This window comes from Choloepus didactylus, chromosome 9 (genome assembly GCF_015220235.1).
Source record: "Choloepus didactylus isolate mChoDid1 chromosome 9, mChoDid1.pri, whole genome shotgun sequence".
In the NCBI taxonomy this organism is placed as follows: domain Eukaryota; kingdom Metazoa; phylum Chordata; class Mammalia; order Pilosa; family Megalonychidae; genus Choloepus; species Choloepus didactylus.
This window is the reverse complement of record NC_051315.1, coordinates 94,373,765-94,396,501: the sequence shown is the minus strand read 5'-3', so window position 1 is coordinate 94,396,501 and position 22,737 is coordinate 94,373,765. Positions and strand designations below refer to the sequence as shown.

General features: G+C 34.6%; 1 protein-coding gene, 2 non-coding genes and 1 pseudogene across 4 annotated transcripts in view; 1 reads left to right on the top strand and 3 right to left on the bottom strand.

Moving 5' to 3' along the window:
• Positions 1-3,514: 3,514 nt before the first annotated feature.
• Positions 3,515-3,692, top strand: LOC119545007 (annotated as a pseudogene).
• Positions 3,693-4,790: 1,098 nt separating this feature from the next.
• Positions 4,791-22,737, bottom strand: part of NOP58 (NOP58 ribonucleoprotein) — a 34,509-nt gene continuing 16,562 nt past the window's right edge. For both annotated transcript variants that reach the window (XM_037850001.1, XM_037850002.1), the window contains exons 7-15: positions 19,939-20,073; positions 18,823-18,968; positions 18,058-18,184; positions 16,508-16,671; positions 15,264-15,398; positions 13,893-13,954; positions 12,163-12,296; positions 5,491-5,642; positions 4,791-5,022 (exon numbers count right to left, since the gene is read on the bottom strand). In XM_037850001.1, coding sequence (XP_037705929.1) covers positions 4,972-5,022; positions 5,491-5,642; positions 12,163-12,296; positions 13,893-13,954; positions 15,264-15,398; positions 16,508-16,671; positions 18,058-18,184; positions 18,823-18,968; positions 19,939-20,073 — 1,106 coding nt within the window. In that variant the 3' untranslated portion in view covers positions 4,791-4,971. The remainder of the gene's footprint in view (positions 5,023-5,490; positions 5,643-12,162; positions 12,297-13,892; positions 13,955-15,263; positions 15,399-16,507; positions 16,672-18,057; positions 18,185-18,822; positions 18,969-19,938; positions 20,074-22,737) is intronic.
• Positions 17,823-17,908, bottom strand: LOC119545046. Its single transcript, XR_005219025.1, has one exon. It is a non-coding gene; the product is annotated as a small nucleolar RNA SNORD11 (small nucleolar RNA).
• LOC119545047 lies at positions 18,691-18,780 on the bottom strand. The gene has a single exon (XR_005219026.1). It is a non-coding gene; the product is annotated as a small nucleolar RNA SNORD11B (small nucleolar RNA).

The following is a 22,737-nucleotide window of genomic DNA, read 5'->3' as shown; positions in this document are numbered from 1 at the left end:
TATTGAGCACAAGCTTTAGAGGTAGGCTGACTGGATTCAAATCATACCCCCACCAATACTAATGATTTGAATGGCATCATAATTAACTTTTTGTGTATCATGTATAAAGAGAGCATAAAAATAGTATCTGTTAGAAAGGATTGTTAGATTAAAATAGTTAATAAAAGCAGTTAGATCAGTGCCTAACATAGTAAGTGCTCAATAATGTTATCCTTTTAGGCTTACTAATTTATATCCCAAGAAATGATACCGACCCATAGTCACGAATCACAGCTTGTTTAAGGTGGTGCAGGGAGGAGCTTACAATTGTGCCAGTTGTTCATTGCTCAAAGCTGGGGTGGACAGTCACCTCATCACTGTAAATTTATGTAATTATTATGACAATTTTTCTGGCACCTAGTATGAAGTGTTGAAGAAGGGGCATCTTTTTCTATTCACACAAATTCCCTTTTAGTTAGTGGCACAAGGCTGGGTAGGAGTGGATATAATCTTGAGTATGATTCCTGTGCTATACTGGTAAGGTGAAATCCTCTTGTACATCTATCTAGTACTATACAATTGAAGGTAGAAATTGAAAATTATCCAGGTTTAAAATTATTTGATCCAAATTAATATTTTAAAAAGTTTATTGAGAGCCTACTGTATGCAAAATAGCATGCTAGCAAGTAGAGGTTTGGGGCAGATGCTGATAATATATGAGACAGTTCTTGAAATAGGAGTTTCTTCTGAACACTACTGCTTGGAGTGTATATATATATATAATACATATATAAATAACTGGAGTCTAAATTAATACAATCTTTTGGATGCAAACTGGAACTATATATCAATTTTACACCTATATCCCTTTGACACAATAATTCTGTATCTAGGAATTTATCTTACAGAAACACACAAGTGAAGATAAATGCACAAAGGATAGGCAATGCAGCTTTGAAGTAATTGCCAAAACCAAAACCAGAACTGCTCCAAAGAAAAATAGCAGATACTTGAATATGAAAAATGGTAAGCCTGGTATGAACATGGATCTAGCACCATTCCTTAAGGAATACTGATTTGTAGCCAACCAAAGTAGATCCAGAAATGCTCAGCTTGCACAATGTCTGGGAGTAGTCCACACATTTACCATCTTGATATTTCTTTCAAAGATGTTTTTGTGCTGCTTGTTTTGGGGTATACAGTTTTAAATTTGGCGTTCTTTGCTTTCACAAACACAATGATTGAGTTTTCTGACTTTACTTTTATACTAAAAATAAAACCTACAGAATATTTACAGCATCAACAATTAAATTCATTAATATCTCCCACTCCCAGGAAACTCTCTCCAAAGCTGGGCAGGAAACCATGTTAACTGTGTTTCTTGTACCCATCCAAACTTGTCTTATCTACATATGAAGAGCACTGACCAGATTATGGGGGTTCCCAAGAAAGAGTTTATCATCCAATCCCATCCCTCAGCCCCTGGGGCCTCCTCAATTACCTAGTGAAGCACCAATGCTGGTACTGTACCTCTCATTCTAGAAAGATGCACAGGCTTGACTATTTGGCCATCAGATTTGGTTCCAGTTTGGAGACCCACAGGGCCAGTAAGACAATAGAAGGAATCCTTTCAGTACAGTGGTTTGTTCTCAATATGGGGACCCCCAACCATCAACAGCTGGGAAATTGTTAAAAATGCAAATTCTTGGGCTGTACCTCAGGCCTACTAAATTACACTTAAAAAGTTTTTATTGTGGTAACATATCTGACACAAGATACTTTCCTTTTAATAGATTCTTGAGGTTAAATTGGAACCCTCATTGTCGGTAGGGTAAACGGTACAACCACTGTGGAAAAGTTTGGGAGTTCCTCCGAAAACAGAATTGCATGACTCAGTAATTCCAGCCTTAAATATATAACCAAGAGAAGTGAAAACAGGTATTCAAACAAAAACTTGTACACAAATGTTCATAGCAGCATTCTTTATAATACCCAAAAAGTGAAAACCCAAATGCCCATTAACTTTTGGATAAACAAAATATGGTATAGCTATACAATGGAATGTTATGTAGCTGATACATGCTACAACATGGATAAACCCTTTAAACATTATGTGAAAGAAGCTGGACACAGAATACCACAGAATGTATGACTCCATTTATATGAAATGTCTAGAACAGGAAAATCCAGAGACATAAAGCAAATTAATAGTTGCCAAGGGCTGGGGGTGAGATAGCAGTGGGAGAGAAATGGGGAATGGGTATAGGATTTCTTTTTGGGATAATTCAATTGTTTGGAATTAATGGAGATGGTTGCAACAATTGGGTACATTGGGAATGTACTCACACTGAATTGTACACTTTGGTTAAAATAGTGAATTTTTGGGTTTTGTGAAGTTTTGAGAACCACTATACTGATTTAATGGCCACAGAGCACAGTGAATAGAAAACTGAGTCCAAAAACCTGGAGTTAAGTATTGGCTCTTATCACTTGGAACTGAACAGTTGAATTAATGGTGTTCTCAAAGCAAACTATTTGCAAAGAAAGGAAAATCAGAAGTGACAATCTTAATTTCATTTATATCTAAATAAACACAAAATCTTCCACAGGTCATTCACTCACCACTAAACAAACATTCAGGTCCTGTTACATGTCAGGAACCGTTTGTGATATGTTAAGGAGAGCAAACAAGGATGGTCTAAACTTGGGAATGGAGATATTCAAGGAACACTGATGGAAGGAAATTAATATTTAAAAACCCCCTCACAAATATTATCTCTTAATTCTCACAGCAATTCTATTTTAGATAAACAGACCCTGAGAGTTTAACTCACTTATGTACTTTACTACCCTAAATGGGACCTTGGACAAGCATCACCTAGAAGCTTGCTAATAATGCACAATATTGGGTTCTAACCCAGACATGTCTTTTACCCAGATCCCTAGGGGGCTCTTATGCACATTAAAATTTAAGAAGCTGGGCTCTACTGCTTGTTATTCTAAGTGGAAGAGCTGAGACAACAGATAAGCCTAAACCAAATCTTTAAAGATGGCCTGAGAAAAGCAACAAATCTATTGTTTCTTCATGGACAGCAAAGGAAGCTTCGTTCCCAGAGTCCTGAGGACAGAGAACTGTATACAGATAGTGTTCTGAGGATGGAGGACAGGGGACACATTAACCAAGGCCTTATAAAACAGACCGAGGAGCCTGAAAACAATGGAGATTGAGATTATTTCATGTGGCCCAAATCACATTAACTTTTCAAGTTTGCTAATCAAATTTAGGAATATGAAATTTACCTGATCTTCCCATTCCAGACCAAGTCCACACAACTCTTCATTCACACAGCACTTCATTAATGCCAAGCAGCACACAACTTACCTTCAGCACTCAGGAAAGGTCACAGCTGTGCAATTCAACTAGGTTTTCCTAAGGACCATAGAAGACTACTCAAAGCAGTTAGGTGCAGTATAGTAATTGGTGTTCTCAAAGTTTATCTTGTTCCAGATGTTAATTTGGCAGGTATAATCATCAAAAATTGTTAAAAATAAAACTAACCTATCTGTTCTTATCAGTTGAATATCTGATACGTCCTCTATCCGAGGACAATATATTAAACAGATTTTTGGAGCTAGGAGTTGGTAGGAGCTTGCTCCGTCCACTCCACGCATCTGCCTGGTATTGCAGTGCTTCCAGGAGTGGTGCACCCCTTTGAGGGTAAAAAAAAAAATAAATAAATAAAACTTATCTGTTGTGTCACAACTAAAGAATGTGCCTAGAGACTATTGTTTTATTTACTATTGAGTGATGCAAAATGACATTCTCAACAGCAAGATAACAAGCAGTTATTACAGAATTTTGTACAGTGATGGCTTTATGTATTTTATCAACATTTACTGCCATCAAATATCTAAATTTGAAACTTATTTATGTTTTTGACAATTTATATCATCTCATTTTCCACAAACCACTATTAGGAGAGGTAGAGCTGACCATCATCTCTGATTTAAGATGAGAAACTCAAGTTCAGAGGAGCTGTTGACTTGCCTATGGTCACATGAAAAGCAGAGCTGGAACTCAAAACTATAGTCATTTTAACATGTCTGTATAGCCAAATGCTTTTAATGAACTGGGCTTTAGTATGATGTTTATGGCAAATACTTAAGAGGCAAGACATAAAGAGCCCTATGAAACTTGTGGCTGCACTAATTATACGGCCATCAACAAGGCTGCTGTTTACATATTAAACACTATCTCTCAGAACCTTGCAGATTATATCTCACTCCTGTTACCATTTTATTTTTCTTCATCTTGTTTTCCTTTTATCCCTCTATTCTTTACTTTAAAATCATTCTGTATCACCTTTTTAATTCACTTAAGATTACCGTAGAAATATCAGGGTATGGATGATTAAGATAATTATTTTGTTGTACCTTTCAAATTTGCTAACAAGTAAATTTAGGGATACTTTTTTTCCTTTTAAAGAGATACTAAAAGGTTTTGCTCTTCTAATTTAAAAACGATGAACAACAAAAAAAATTTAACTTTATTTAAATATAGGGGTAGAATGATAGTGGAAAAGGGTAAAAATGAAAAAAACAGCCCAAAAAGGCAGGAGAAACACAACAGAGTGAAGTACTTAAGTTGATCCAGCTAATCAATGCCTTCCAAAAGGTTAAGACTTAAATTAACCATTCACAACTCTCACTTTTCATCTGTAATTATCAAAACAATAATCTTCAGATGCCAAATAAAATACAGAAAAGCCAAAGATTCTCTACCTCAAATATAAAGATATCACAGCATTGCCTTAAAATACAAAGAAAATATTTTTATTTGAATCTCAAAGACTAAGAAAAGAAGACATAAGGTTAACAGAGCTGATGTCAAGACAAATAAAATGTCTTATTTAGGTTTTAAAGCTACAGATGATCCTGACTGAATCTTAAACATGATGTATTCAGTTGAGTTTCAATTATGGTTTCCTTCCATTAATCTTCATTATCTCTCTTTTTTTTCTTTTTCTTCTTTTTTTCTGGACTCTGAAAAGAACCAACAACAAAAAAAAATGCTTTTGAAAGAGATGTGATTAAATGGGTAAGACAACCTTTATAAAAAACAAAACAAATCTATTTTATTTCCCTTGAAAATAAATTGGGGAAGAAAAAGAAAAATTTTATTAAGTCCTTACTTAAAAGAAACGTTTTTAAGTAAAGACCTATTAAATTCTAAAAATGTAAAAACCACCCACAATAGTAGTCTTTTATTAAATCACATTACATTCTCTCATTTCCTCAAAGCAAACCCATTTTGTAATAAGATTCTACAAAAGGAAATGGCCTTTTATAAATATGAATACAAAAAGTCATACTTTACTTTTACTTCTTCATCAATAAAACTATTTTTTGTAATGCCTGCTAATTTTTTGTAATGTGTTATATAAAAAGTAGATTCAAACATAGAGAACCTGCTAGCGAAAAATATATATTGGTATTTTAAAAATACACTACAGGTATTGCTGTGCTGGTACATGGCTCTTCTTCAGAAAGTGGTTCTTCCTTAATGTGTTTCTTTTTATCCTTTTTTTTCTTCTTCTTCACGGAGGTCTCTTCTACTATTATTATTTCTTCTTCCTCTTCTTCATCCACTTGCTCTTCTTCAACTAAATTGGAAAAGTGTAAAAGATAAGGCAAGATACAGCAATTAACATTGTATCAGGATTCTGCAAAAACATGAGTCCTTCTTTTTTGGTCATTCTGGCCATCTATCCAATGCTTATTATAAAATTGGAAAAATACTTCAAGATATGCCTAGTCCAATACCACTAATTTTACAAACAATAGAGATGAAGCTCAAAGAGAATAAGTAATTTTCTCATGACCCTGTAGCTATTATAGATACTATAGAATTAAAATAAAGGCCATCTACAGAGAGAATACACAAAAAAATAATGGCTGAAAACTTCCCAAATGCAATGAAAGACATGCATCTACATATACAAGATGCTCAACAAACTTCAAACAGGATAAACCTAAATAGAACCATGCTGTGCGTGCCATGTTATAATCAAACTATCAAATATTAAACAAGAGAATTCTGAAAGCTGCAGGAGAGAAGCAACATGCCACATACAAGGAAGCCTCGATAAGATGAAGTACTTTTTTCTCATTGAAAACCTTGGGGGCAAGAAGGTAGTGGAAGGACATATTTAAAGTACGAAGGCAAAAAACTGCCACCCAAAAATCCTATATCCAGTGAAAATGTCTTTCAGAAATGAGAGAAAGATTAAGATATGCAATGGAAATGAGAACAGAAAAACCTAGCAAAACTTACGGGATGCAGTGAGGGCAGTGCTGACAGGGAAATTTATTGCCCTAAACGCAAATATTTTATAAAAAAGAAGAAAGATAAAAAATCAAGGACTTAACTGTTCACCTGGAGGAACTAGAGAATGAAAGGCAACCTAACCCCCAAGCAAACAGAAGAAAAGAAATAACATACAGCAGAAATACATGAAATTGAGAGAACATGAAACAATAGGGATAATCAAGAGAGAATACACAAATAAATAAAATCAGAAATGGGAAAGGCGACATAACTACTGACCCCGCAGAAATAAAGGAGATAATGAGAGGATACTATAAGCAACTATATGCTAACAAACTAGATAATTTAGACAAAATGGACAACTTCTTAGAAAAGCATGAACAGCCAACACTGACTCGAGAAGAAATAGAAGACCTCAACAAACCCATCCCAAGCAGAGATTGAACCAGTCATCAAAAACTTCCCAAGAAAGTACAGTCCAGCACCAGATGGCTTGACATGTGAATACTACCAAGCACTCAAGAAAGAATTAGTATCAATCCTGCTCAAACTCTTCAAAAAAAATTGAAGAGGAGGGAAAGCTCCCTAATTCATTCTATGAAGCCAGCGTCACCCTAATACAAAAATTGGATAAAGACACTACAAGAAAAGAAAATTAGAGATTGGTCTGTAATGAATACAGATGCAAAAATCCTCAACAAAATACTTTCAAATCAAATCCAGCAGCCCATTAAAACAATTATACATGATAATCAGGTAGGTTTTATCCCAGGTATGCAACGGTGGTTCAACACAAGAAAATCAATTAATGTAATACACCACATCAATAAATTGAAGGGGAAAAGCCACATCATCCTGTTGACTGATACTGAAAAGGCATCCGACAGAATTCAACATCCTTTCTCGTGATGAAAACACTTCAAAGGATAGGAATAGAAGGAAAATTCCTCAACATGATAAAGGGCATATATGAAAAGCCCACAGCTAACATCATACTCAATAGGGAAAGACTGAAAGCTTTCACTCTAAGATCTGGAACAAGATGAGGATATCCAATTCAGCAAGAAAAAGAAATAAAAGGCATTCAAATTGGAAAGGAGGAAGTAAAACTTTCACTGTTTGCAGTTGACATGATCATATACATAGAAAATCCCAAAATACCTGCAGCAAAACTACTAGAGCTAATAAACAAGTACAGCAAAATGGCAGGGAACAAGATCACACAAAAATCAGTAGTGTTTGTATACACTAATAATGAGCAGTCTGAGCAGGAGATCAAAAAAATTCCATTTACAATAGCAACCAAGAAAATCAAATATTTAGCTATAAATTTACCGAAGGACATAAAAGACTTATAAAAAGAAAACTATAAAACATTCTTAATAGAAATCAAGGAAGACCTAAATAAATGGAAGGACATACCATGTTCATGGATTGGAAGACTAAATATAGTTATTACATCAATTCTACCCAAACTTATCTACAGATTCAATGCAATCCCAAACAAAATTCCAACAGACTAGTTTTTCAGAAATGGAAAAATTATCAATTTTATTTGGAAAGGTAAGAGGCCTCAAATAGCTAAAACATCTTGAAAAAGAAGAATGAAGTGGGAGGTATCATGCTTCCTGACTTTTTAGCATATTATAAAGCCACAGTGCTCAAAACAGCATGGTACTGGCATAAAGACAGACACATTGATCAATGGGATTGAACTGAGTTCAGAAATAGATCTTCACATCTATGGTCAACTAATTTGACAAGGCTCCCAAGTGCACTCAACTGGGACAGAGCAGTCTCTTCAATAAATGGGGTTGGATATCCATAACCAAAAGAATGAAAGAGGACCCCTATCTCATACCCTATACAAAAATTAATTCAAAATGGATCAAAGACCTAAATAATAAGAACCAATAACATAAAACTCCTAGAAGAAAATATAGGGAAACATCTCCAAGACCTAGTGATAGGTGGTAGTTTCTTAGCCTCTACACTCAAAGCACAAGCAACAAAAGAAAACATGAATGGTAACAAAATTAAATACCACAAAATTACTTCAGCGCTTCAAAAGACTTTGTCAAAAAGAAGAAAAGGCAATGAACTCAATGGGAGAAAATATTTGGAAACCACATAGCTGATAAGGGTTTGATATCCAGAATATATAAAGAAACCCTACAACTCAACAATACAAACAACCCAATCAAAAAATAGCCAAAAGACATGAAGATATTCTCTGAAGACGAAATCCAGATGGCCAAAAAGCACATGAAAAAATGCTTGGCTTCACTAGCTATTAGGGAAATGCAAATCAAAACCACAATGACAAATCATCTCATACCTATCAGAATGGCTACAAACAAACAGGAAACTACAAGTGTTAGAGAGACGTGGAGAAACTGGGACACTTTTTCACTGCTGGTGGGAATGTAAAATGGTATAGCCGCTGTGGAGGACAGTTTGTTGGTTCCTCAGGAAGTTAAATATAGAACTGCTTTATGTCTCAGCAATCCCACTACTAAGCATATACCCAGGAGATATGAAATGAGGGATGCAAACAGACATCTGCACACCGATGTTCACAGTGGCATTATTCACAATTACCAAAAGATGGAAACAAACCAAGTGTCCACCAACAGACGAATGGATAAACAAAATAGGGCATACACACACGATCAAATATTGTGCAGTGGTAAGAAGGAATGAGGTCCTTCTCTCTCTAGCTAAGCCAACTTGGCAGGTGCAATCATTGCCCTGCCCCCTATGTGGGAAATCTCCCCAGCAACGTGGAATATGACTCCCGGGGAGGAATCTAGACCTGGCAGCGTGGGATGGAGAATATCTTCTTGACCAAAAGGGGGATGTGAAAGGAAATGAAATAAGCTTCAGTGGCAGAGAGATTCCAAAAGGTCACTCTGGTGGGCACTCTTATGCACAACATAGACAACCTTTTTTAAGTTCTAATGAGTTGGAAGAGCTAGTAGTAAATACCTGAAACTATCAAACTACAACCTAGAACCCTTGAATCTTGAAGACGATTGTATAAAATGTAGCTTATGAGGGGTGACAATGTGATTGGGAAAGCCATATGGACCACACTCCCCTTTGTCCAGTGTATGGATGGATGAGTAGAAAAATGGGGGCAAAAAAAAAAAGGCACCCCAGTGTTCTTTTTCACTTTAATTTTAATTATTATTTTTGTGTCTGTGATAATGAAAATGTTCAAAAATTAATTTTGGTGATGAACGCCCAACTATATAATGGTACTGTGAACTGAATGTATGCTTTGTATGACTGCATGGTATGTGAATATATCTCAATAAAATTGAATTAAAAAGAAAAAAGGAATGAGGTCCTGAAGCATGTGACAACATGAATGAATCTTGAGATTATGTTAAGTGAAATAAGTCAGACAAAAGGACAAATATACAAACTCATGGACATAAAATTTAGAATATAGGTTACTAGGATACAGAATGAGACTAAAGAATGGGGAGCTGTTGCTTAATATGTGCAGAATGTTTAACTAGATTGAACTTAAATATTTGGAAATGGGAAGTTTAGAGTTATGTATGTCACCAGAAGGAAAGTTGGGAACGTATAACACAGTGAATCTTTGGTGGGCAATGCCTGTGATTAACTGTACACATACAAAAAAGTTTTCATGAACTAGAACAAATATATGACACCATTAGAGGGAGCTAATAGAGGGATTTATGGGGAAAGTGTATCAATTGCAAACTATGGACTATAGTTAACAATAATATTTTAATACTCTTTCATCAACAGTAATTAATACTCTTTCATCAAATGTAGCACACCAATACTATGGGTCAATAATTGGGCAGGAGGATAAAGGGTTTGGTCATGAGCTCAAAGTAAGGATAAAGTGCTAGTCAGACGTTTGAGAGAGGCAAACGATACGGTCGACTAGGATAATAAATGCACCATAGTATGTCTGCTGGGAAGCATTAAGGGTCCATTTGAAGTTCATCACCATAAACTTAAAGGGGGAGACTAGTCAACAGGGTTAAGTGTAAGTATGTTTCTCAAGTCACATTAACCTATACAGATACAGACACATAGTATTGGAGAGTTAGATTCAGAGGGCAGGGGCAAACTATGCTTGACTTGTTTATTAGTGCATTCCAGGACCCACATTAATACTTGTTGAACTAAAAAGTAAAAGGAAATATAGCAGTACGGTTCAACTCATCCTATTATTAAGTACCAGGTACTAAGGATTTAGACATAAAACAATTCTTGAAGTAATCCAAGCCATTGTCACCTCTGCCTGTATTCATCTATCCACCCTTGCCCGAATTGGTTAATGCCTTCATATTGGCTTATCCCCTTTTGTAGACCTCATATACCGTCTTATACTATTTTCCTTTTAGTTCTCCTCAGGCCAGCAACACAGGTCTCCTTTCACTTCCTTAAATGGTGTCTGATCTGCTCTTGGTTTACTACCCCCACCTCCCCAAGCTTTTATTTTTTTAAACTTTTTATTTATAACCATATATACAACTCAAAGTATCTCATTTTAGCCATTTCAAGTGTACAATTCAGTGGTAATAATTATACTTAAAACATTGTGCTACCATCACCACCATCCATCAGCAAAACCTTTTTCGTGACCTCAAACAGAAAACTTTACCCATTAAGAATTACTCTCCATGCCCCTCACCTACCTGACTCCAGTCCCTGAAAACCTATAATCTACTATTTATCTCTATGGATTTGCTTATTCCAGGTATTTCATGTAAGTCAAACCATATAATATTTGTCTTTCTGTTTCTGGCTTATTTCACTCACTTGATGTCTTCAAGGCTCATCCATGTTGTAGCATGCATCAGAACTTTACTTCCCTTTTTGGCTGTACTCAATACACTCATGTGTAATTGTGTGCACCCCAAGCTCACTCTTACTTACTGTACAGGTTTTAGCTTAAATATTACTTCCTCAGAGAAGACTTCCCCGACACTCTTACCCCAAAAATCACAGTATCCAACATTTCTTAGTAGTGCTAATAATAATGGCCATATTGATGACTGTTATATACATTAATATGTGGAGGCTAGTTCAATAACATGCCTGATACTGTGCTTAGTTTTGCATCATTTCATTTAATCTTCACAATATTAAGAGGAACATTCAGTGACTACCTTACTTTTCAAAAAGGAAACAGAAGCACAGAAGATAAGGAACTTGTTCATGTTCTCCCCATTGCGTAAATAGCAGAGGTGCGATAGTAGTCCACATTCATTAAAAATAATACACTTTTGACCACTAAGTTATTTATACACCAAAAGTTACATCAAGCATTGCTTTAATGCTTGACACTCCTGCTAGACTAGCTGGTAGGCACTCAAACAGCTGAAGTTCTGCAAGGCAGCCTGATTCACTGTTGAACACTTCTTAAATAACATGGTATCACAGTATGTTATACTCTTCTAGTCACTCCATGTACCAGAAAAAATGAAGAAAATCATGGCTGCACAAATCCTACACTCATTCTTAACTATATAACATCAGCAACCAGCTTAGAAACCAAAACCATGGATCTTTTTTCCTTCTATTCTAAGCTAATTTTCATATTCATGTAGCTGAAGCTAAAGTTCTAGTATAGCTAGTATAATACTTAATTCCAAACACTTAGAAAGAAATATTTCTCAAACTCCTTTGTGAAATATAATAAATTTAATAAAATTCTAACTATTACCAAAGAACATGATGGTTTATTAAAATATCATTAGGTGTTCTCACAATAAAGCTCAATGGCAGGTACTTCAAGACTTACGAAGTGTGTAGTTCTTACGGAATAAGAGTATAAATGACATTAAAAAATGCAAACCAACCTTTGATCTTAATCTTGGCTTTTTTTGCTTTCTTTTCAGTAGTTTCCTCGTCTTTATCTACTTGCTCTATCTTGCGTTTTTTAGAACAGGTTGGCAGTGTAGAGTCACCAGAAGGGTCATAAGTCTTCACTTCACTGAAAGAGCCAAAGTTTTAGAAAATCTCTACAAATAGTCTCAAAGGAGATGTAAAGAAAATGCCCTTAGGTAATATTATATAAGCATATAAAACTGTTTCATTTTAGTTGCTTTGGGCCACTTTATGAAGAGTAATAGTTTCTAAAATGTAAAGATATTAATGTTTTCCAAGAAGGTCAACAACACTTGAGAAGTGGTAAGCTAAATGAATCCTGATTTACTAACCTGTGCAGTTACAATGGTATAGGAAAATATTCAATCAGCACAGGGGAAAATTGAATGGAGTAAATGTCTTTTTACCACCTGCCTATACTATAAAGTAAATATGGAATCAATTCAAGTTTTAGAACATCGGGTAATTAAATGAAAACAAAGTTTTTATACAAAAGCCTTTATTATAAGATCCCAAAAGGTAGAGGAACAAAAGGGGACACACAAGAATAACAATTCCCTAAAACTGAAGGTTTACTTGTTTTGACACAGCAGGAAAACAAAAATGGAAATACGCAGGGCCTAAAATGTGAGCTAATTCTAATTAGTGCTTCAAGTTTATTGTTTAAAGTAATAAGCCTAATGGCAGGAACATGAAAAATATGTTCAAAACAAGTCAAGTAATGTTTATTTCTTAAGCTAACATGTAGCTGCATGGCTGTTTAATTTTTTACAGGTTTAAACATTTATAAATTTAAAAAGACCCTCAACTGTCAAATAAACACAAATTATAGATTTCTTAAATCACAGAAAAAAATATTGTAAAATAGCAAAATAATTGTTCTAAACATGTATATTTAAAAATATAATGTATATAACTATATATTTATAGTTGGGATGTTAATGTATATTGCTTTATATACCCCATCCTATTATAGTGTAAGATTTTACTATTAAAATTCTTCAAGGACTAATAGCACATACCACATAATGGAGTACCATTCTACCTAAATTTTTGCTTAAATTTCTAGTTACATCCTAATACTAGCAGTTTCCTAAAAGGAGAATTTATTGGGTCAACAACTGGGAGTATTTTTAAGGCTCTCAGTACACAATGTCAAACTGATGCCCAGAAAAAGTGTACCACATTCTATTTTCATGAGCAGTTTATATTCCAAAATGCACAGCTTATCACAACCTCACCAGTAAACACACATACCAGTATTACCTCAAATAATAACTGAACCACTTCTCCACATGAAAATCTTTTGGTGATCTGATGGTGAGGGCTGAATACTTTACACTACTGATGGCCATTTTTAGACTTGTCTTGACTCTTATAGGTTTGATTCTGGATTAACTATAAATAGACTTTTTTTTTGGTAAATGACATAGTATAAAGAATTTTGAATGATAAATATTTACTATAAAATCTGGAAATGAAATAAGTAAGAGGTGAATAATAGCCAAACACATTATACTATACGTATTACAACAGTGTTAAAAATAGGTGTGATTAAAAACTAGAAGTGAATATAGAAAACTATAAATGGCAAAGAAAAAATTCAGGAGGATACAGAGGCAATTAATAAAAAATTGCTGTCAATAATTAACATTTAATTAAGCAGAAACAGTTCTTTATCCTTCACCCAACTGTTACTCACCTTTTATGTTCATACTTTTCTGTTTTTGCTAATGCCTTTCCTGTTCCACTTATTTTTCTTATCTAAGAAGAAAAAGAAAAGTTACTAATAAAATTCTAAGCCATATTAGTTTTAAGAATATAGTCTAATAAACAATATATCCTAAGTATAGTATTGTAAATGATGTATATAGTAAGTATAGTATAGTAAGAATATATAGTCCAGCAAGCAATACCTGATAATCTTCTTTTTGCTTACTTTAATAGTATATACTAATGGCAAATACTGTTCAATATATCAATTTTTGGTAAATACACAAGAAAATGTTAAAAGCAGGCACAGGAGGAATATATTAAAACATACTAAAATGTATCATAATATAAAATTATTTAGCAGCTGAACTGAGTAAGTAAAAAACTAGTCATAGCTTATTAGGCATGTTAAATGGAATAAAATTTTAAACTAAAATGGGGGTAATGAAATGATGAAACTAAGATATTGATATTTATCAACTGTACAGTATAACCCTATATAATTCACATAAGAAAGGACAGAAACTAAAATATCAATGATTATTTTTGTCACTTTTAAAATTGAGAGCATGGGTTATTAGGAGGTAAAAAGAGTGCAGAGATCGGACAATTGGTGCTTAAGGAGTTCAAAATGTTTAAAAAGGTTGAGAAATGAGTAGCACGAAGTGTGTAATGGTAGCACAACATTGTAAGTATAATGAACAAAGCTGAGTGTGAGTGTGGTTGAAAGAAGGCTAGGGTCATGTATTATCAACAGAAGGAAAGCTACAGGATAAAAACTGTATAACTCAGCGAAACCTAGAGTAGAACAAATGTATGTCACTATTAAAAGGTGTTAATGGGGTGGTATACGGGAAAAAATACAATTAATGCAAACTAAGGTTTAAAGATAACAGTATCACTGTAAAATTCTTTCATCAGTTGTAACAAAGACACTATATCAAAGCTAAATGCTAATAATAGGGGGATATAAGGAAGGGGTATGGGACTTTCTTTTTTTTCTTCTTTTTCAACAAAATGGGAATATTCCATATAGACTGTCTATATGGGAATATTCCATATAGACTGTGGCTGTGAATGCATAAATATGTGATTATATATACCAGGAGCCACTGACTGTACACTTAGGATTCACTGCATGGTGTGTGAACAAAACTTTTTTTAAAAAAAAATAAAAAACATCTAATCATAGAATCCTAGTATTTTTTTCAGGTAACAAACAAATAAATAAATTGACAGGCAAAACTTCCACAATAATTTTTTTAAACTAGCCAATTTCAAAGATTAAATAAATTACCAGAACAAATTTACTTATTTTTACACTATAAAGACCTACAAATAGGCAGGATGCGGTTCTTACCCCTCTATCTTCCAAAGTCCTCAACCTGGCCTCTAATTTGGCTCTGTTCTCAACTCCCATTGCAGAACTAGAATCCTCACCAAAAGCATCATATCGGATAGCCAAAACAGTTTTGGCTGCCAGCATTCGAGAAATCTAATAAGAAAACATGAAATTAAAGGAATTCACAGACTATATTTCAATCTGAGATGTAAAAATCCTCCCAATAATTTACTTTCATTAGAAAATTACAGCAAAGCATCACACCACTATTTATTCTAAGATAGTTTAAAAATCAGGATTAACAAAAGTATTTCTTTTCCATAATATAATGTTCAACTGGTTATATATCACCTCTATCATTTTGGTGCTTAAAAAGATACTGTAGTAGCTCATGTTGAAGACTAGTTCACACCATTCTTCCAATGTCTTCCTTTAGTTTCTACTTAGTGACTCTAGTTCTACCCCTCTGAGGTCATCCATAGAACACATGTAGTTCCTCTTTCCCCAAACCATTTTTCAAATACTTGTGTGTCCTTTTCCAAGCGAATTAGCATTTTATTATCTCACTTCTTCCAGTATTCTGACCTAAAATTTGTTTCAATTTAATTCTATAAATTATGTGCCCTACAAAAAGATTCAAAGCATTTGTCTAAGCCTCAGTTTTCTCATCTGTAAAACAGATACTTAGATTTCATAGGGCTAATGAAAGGATTCTGTTTAAGTGTTTAGCATAGTACATGTACTATTACTCTTCATAATTTATTAAATGTTGATGTTAGATTATTTTTTTTCTGCCACATAATATACTTTTGGTGTGCTACCCACCCCACCCCTCACCAACAAGTAGATCCCAGAAAAACAAAAGCAAATACTGATAAAAATATTGGCAAATACTGGTATGAGTGTCCTAAAACTTATTTAAGGGGTTACTAATGATTTTCACATTAGGCAGCTTGTAATCCTACCTAAATATCCTCCCCCAACAAGTCTATATCTCGAAATTCACATAAACTTTAAATTAGCAAAAAAAAAAAAAAAAAAAAAGGCTTTAATAAAAAAAGGGCCAATTGTAATTTCTTCTAACCTTTTCTTTCAGTATACAAAAGCGCTTTTTATTTACATTACAGAATTCACTATTCTCCATTTAATATAAAAAGGGGGGGACAAGAGAAAGGTCCATTCATAATACAGATTTCGAGGAAAATGGGTTGTTTGGGAAAAAAAGAAAAAAGCCCTACCTCAGGAAAACAATTGTAACTCACCTTTCCTTTGTGTTTTGGACTTGTCTGTCCTACAAGTGAAGCATGGTAAATGAGACCATATTTTGGGGTATCCCGTCTAGACTTGAGGGCTCTGAAGAGTGCCTTTTCTGCTCCAAGAATCTGAACTGTAGAAGCTGCATGCTTGGCCAAATTCAAAAGAGAACCTACAAAAGAAAAAAAGCAGTTATATAAAAATGCACTTCCAAGTATTTGAAAGTTTTATGTATTAAACAGAAGAGCTATAGTCTTATGTATCACAGCCACCAGTATAAATAAAAATCTGATACAACAGAGGATCCTCTAGTCCAGAATTCCCAAAGGGTGCCCATTTGGCAATCTGAAAGCAATCCTAAAAATTCTGATGCTTTAGCATTTGGGGTTCATTCATTAGCATCATGAGCAGAAGGCTGTGATGAATTCCTATGACAAACTGGAATTCGACTGTTAATTCAATTTTCCTTATCTGGGACATGGTATTAGTATTCTACGTTCCATTATTATACCATAAGAGTGATATAAACATATAAGCATGTATTCACACACAACAATCTAATCTCATTTTCTGAGATTTATTTTGCAAGTCAAATATTCTATTGTTTTGAAGAAGAAATATAAAAATAAATTGAAACTTACTAGGACGTTCTCAGTAGAAGAACTATGTAAGTTATTCATATTTTATTAATTGCTGTTGTTATAAAACATGGATGAGGAAGAAGATATGCCTAAAACTAGGTATCAAGCTAGTGCAACAAGTTTAGCCACATCTATGGAAGTTTGGTGAAGACAATGAAATCAGCCCAAATGATTATGATCTTGTAGCTAAGCGTACTTCAATGGAATATATGTCTGATTATGATGCATCTAAAGGAGCTACTCTAGTGTTTTATGATTTTAACAATTAAACTAAGTTCCCAGAAATATGCACTTTGATATACATTATACAAACTCTTCTGTGATGGGTTACAATGCCTTTAGTAATTCAAAATAATGAACTTCACTGTATTTCCAGCTATTCAATTATACAGTATTTATACTGTATCATACCATATTTACAATATCATTATACACGAGTATTATGTTTATTTCAAATCAGTTAATTTGAAATATTTTTGAAAGTCAAATATACTAAAATAGTACATTTAATAGTGAAACTGAGATTCTTAATCAACGGCATATATCACCTGTAGCTATTTCTTAAAACTATCCAAATTTTAATCTGACAAGTTTTTAGTACTATGAATATTAACTGATTTAATCCTCTTGCATTCATCTGATTATTTTAATCAACCATAACAAACTTGACAATGGACCACAAGTGTCTCAGAAGAGGTAGTGACTTAAAAATGCCTTCATTATCCAACAGGAAGTCAGGCAAACAAACAAAAAGTCATCATTGAACACTTGGTCCTTAGTCTTTCTCACCCATATACCATCTACCTCTTTTTATTACTTAATATTTCTTTGATAAATGTAGTTTAAAGAAAAAAATCCTAACCAGAAAACTTCTGACCTCTAAAGACCCTGTTTGCAAATTACATTAAAACCATCACCTGCATGAGCAATAAGACGTGCTCCAACTAATTCCCCAACCATGACTGTAACATTGGGTGCAATGGCCATCATTCGATTTTGTAGATATTCATAGAGCTGGGTTCTATATTCTGAGATTTCAATCACCTAGTATAAGGCACAAAATGAATAAACCATAAATACCTGATCAGGTAAGAATATAAAATTCACATTTATGTCTAAAATATTGAAAATCTAAATTATCACAGAGAAGCTATGGAACACTGAGTAAATTAACCATGTCTAATTTCTGTTTCCTATAACATGGAAATAAGTATCTACATTCACAAGGGCTGTTGTGAAGATTTTATTATATCATGAATATAAATCACTTGATACACTGCCTGAAATTAATGTGTCAATGTTACTGTACTTTTTAAAAACTCCAAAGGATACACACATGTATCATCTTCTCTTCTGATTCTTGTAGGCCTATCTATCTCTAAACTAGAGCAATAACTTGCTAAAGGCCACAACATCATAAAATTCAAACTGTTTCTGTGGTTTCTTAATGGAATTCTGGTAATTCATTATTCCGATAATGCTAACAATAGAAACAATTATTTAAATGGTACATTCTAACTTTGTATTCTCCACCTCAAATATAAAAATCAAGATGGCATCAGATGAGGTAGTGACTGTACACCCTCATATTTGCATATCAGGTGAACATAATAAGTTAAAAAAAATCATCACTGCCATCAGAAAATTACTATTACAAAACTACTTTACGTGTATGAATTTACCTGGGTACAGAGATGCAAAATATTGCAAATATCTTCTTCTGAAACTTCTGTTCCCATAGAGATCTCTGCAGCTGCTTTTACTTCTGCTTCAATATCTTCTGGCAGTAATTCAGAAAGTTTGGCAGAGGCATAGTTCTTCCTATCGCCTATAGAATGTTTGCAGAGGATGGGACAATTGCTCTTAAACAAATTATATAAAATCCACCAGATAGTCAAAAGAAAAACCAGAGATAAGCCAATGTAAAGGGTGCCCAAACAAGACAAAGTGAACAAGTCTGACCTAATAGCTTTACCTAAAATAAGGCTTGATTCTGGAGATAGAAATTTGCCCCACTGCCTTCCTCAAAAAAAAAAAAAAAAAAAAAAAAAAAAAAAAATTATAAACCATTATATTAAAAACAAAGCAAAACCCTGCATGAAAACTTATTTCAAAAAAGCTGGCCAAAAGTAAAGGATATAGGACTGATAATATTGGCAAATAAAATGTGTAGTTATGGCTATGACAAAGTGAATAGGCTAGGGCCAGAAATTCTAGGGGTGGTAATACAGTAACCTAACCCTAGTAACAAGTCAAGTAATCCATGTTTACTTGCAATCTTCATGTATTTTTACTAATAGTTCTACTGCACTATTAGTGTAGAATATAACACTAATAGTATTGATACTAATACTACTAACATTAGGTATTATTAGCCTTATATTATAGGATTTTCCCCAAGTCCACAGTTATCCCAATTAATGGCAAATTCACTACAAGACACAATCACTATGAAAAGCCATTTTAAAAAAACCCAAATTAGAGAAATATGTTCTCTGTTGCCAAACAACCATCACAAAGTTAAAATTCATTGTTTCTGAAATCTGACAGACATTAAGGCTATGCTGCCCAAGCTTATAAACCATAAAAGCTCTGCAGAGCTTGTTAAAAATATATTCCCGAATCCAACCCCTAAAAATTTTGATGCAGGAGGTTAGCACAAACAAATGAATCCCACCAACTTATAGTATTGAGATACACAACAGAAAGAAAAAAATTTTTAAAACTATATTTCATGTCTTAGGCTGCAAATAAATCCAGTTATTTTCAATGTCTTAAAGGATAAACAAGTTACTCACCAACTTTCTGTAAACACTTGCAGTATGTCAAATTATCTGAAATAATTTTTCCTAGTTCAGGAAAATGCCAGCCATACCATTCTCTACACCGCATGATGTAGTTGTTTAATTCTTTATCCAAGTCATCTAACAAGGCTGCAGTTAATTAAAATGAAAAGAAAACAAGAACTTAAAGGAATATTTAAAACTGAAAATTGTTAGGGCTTTCATGTGTTCAAAAATGTTTAAGACAAAGACTATTACAAAACAAAGAGGGGAAAAAAAGCAGAATACAAAACTATACAGGGAGGCCCCCGCGGCTCTGGGACTACTCGGGCTGCATCCACACTGCACTAGTGGGATCCCCTGCAAGATGATTCAAGTGAGGCCTAGGCTGCTGGATATTATTGTTTTAAGTTCCTGAACTTCCGCAAGACAGGGTCCACATTGAAAGAGGCAGCTGTCAAAGTGCTGCCAGAGAAACCGCGATTTTATGAGGAATTACATAAACTGTTTAATGGAGGACTTCCAGGAAGAAGGTGGAATAGAAGAGGCAGACCTGACTTCTCCACTGTGGAATAACTAGAGAAAAGGCAGAGAACAACCGGGACAGCAGTTCCAGGATATAAGTGGCCAGAGAGGGACTTCTACATTACATAGGGAGGACCTACATGAAAAAGTGGAGAAATTTTGACTAAAAGGAAGGGATGAGTTTATTTAATCGTGACTGCCTCTAGGGCTGATTGCTACTTGCCAGCTGGAGCAAGCAAGGAAAGAACTGTGCATCCCCATCTCCGCCACCAGCTTGGGTGATCACTTTTCTCACTCCCATGTGAGAACCTGGGAACCAGCAGACTTGTTTTAGCCACATAGAGACCTTGCTGCAGTGTGTAGTGCCTACCCCTCAACCCTGAGGCAGGCCACTGCAGGCATCTGGTGTTGTGGAGGACAGGGTGGCCCTCCCCTTGGGAGGAGAGGAAACGCAGAGCAGAGCAAGGCCGACCGACAATTAGCAGGCAAGAGACACTCCATGTTCTGCTGCCTGTATCATCTCTCCATGGAGGCCTGTAGCACTCACTGCGTGCACAGGGCTCAGAGTGCACAGGCATAGAGTCAGGACAAGGGAGAGACCCACGCGGAAGTACCAAGAGTTCCTCCCCCAACCCAATGAGAGAAAATATTTGGAAACCATATATCTGGATAAGGGTTTGATATCCAGTATATATTAAGTAAAATCCTACAACTCAACAACAAAAGAACAAACAATCCAATTATAAAAAGGGCAAAAGATATGAATAAGGGCAAAGATATGAATAGACATTTTTCTGAAGAGGAAATACAAGTGGCTAAAAAGCACATGAAAAGATGTTCATGTTCATCTTCATTAACTATTAGGGAAACGCAAATCAAAACGAAAATCTTCTCACGCCTGTAAGAATGGTGTCATTAAACAACAGGAAACTACAAATGCTGGAGAGGATGTAGAGAAACTAGAACACTTATTCACTGCTGGTGGGAACATATAATGGTACAGCCACTGTGGAAGATAGTTTGGTGGTTCTTCAGAAAACAAAATATTGAGTTGCCCCACAACCCAGCAATTCCATTACCTGGTATATACCCAGAAGATCTGAAAGCCAGGAAACGAACAGACATTTGCACATTGATGTTCATACTGGCATTATTTACAATTGCCAAAAGATGGCAACAATCCAAGTGTCCATCAACAAGCAAGGGGATAAACAAATTGTGGTATAGACATATGATGGAATATTATGCAGCCGTAAGAAGGAATGAGGTCTGAAGCATGTGACAACATGGATGAACATTGAGGATATGATGCTGAGTGAAATAAGCCAGACACAAAAGAACAGTTGAAGTCACTAATATGAATACCCTAAAAAAATGTAAACTCAAGAGTCTTAAAATGTAGAAGATAGGGGACCAAGAGATAGACAGAAACCAGAGAAGGGGGAGCAGTTACTTAACATGTATGATTTGTTAACGAGGTTGAACTTAAATGTATGGGAATGGATGGAGGTGATGGTAGTTTGTTAGTAGGATCATAAGTAATAGTGCTATATTGAGTATGGGTGAAATGGGTTGTTTAAAGTCCATGTATCTCACAGATTAGCACTACAAATATAAGTAACTTCTTGTACGAACTACTTCAAAGGTGTGACACTTGTACAGAGAGTTAATAATAGAGTGGTATATGGGAAAACTACCTATTGCATGCTATGGACTATATTTAACATGAACACGTCACTAGTACCACAGCAATACTACGGGTAAATAATTGGGGCGGGGGGTGGGGTGGGCAGGATAAGTTATGGGGTGTTTTGGGTTTTCTCTTTGGTGTGGGTGTGTCTGTTACTTCTGTCTCGGGAACAATGAAAATTGTCTAAAATTGAAAGTGATGATTGTACAACTAAGTGAGGATACTATAAGACACTGTTTATTTTGGACAGAATATATGCTTTGTGAATATATCTCAATAAAAGCTGCAGATTCAAAATAAATAAATAAACAAAGATTCAAATACTAGAGAAAATGTGGGGGGAAAATACCTATATAGATTTTAACATTTTTCATAGAAAAAACCCAAGTGAATTAGCTTACACAATTTTAAATAGTGTGTCACATGGTCTCCAAGTAAAAAAGGGTAATTTTTCCTTTTTCTATTCTGTGTTTTCCCATTTGTCTATTTTATTTACTAAAAGTTCTATCTGATCTCCCTTCTCTTTTTCAACAGATAGAACCATAAAAGATACAATTTTCAGTAGTATGAAAAAGGCACGTGGAATACAGATATAGATT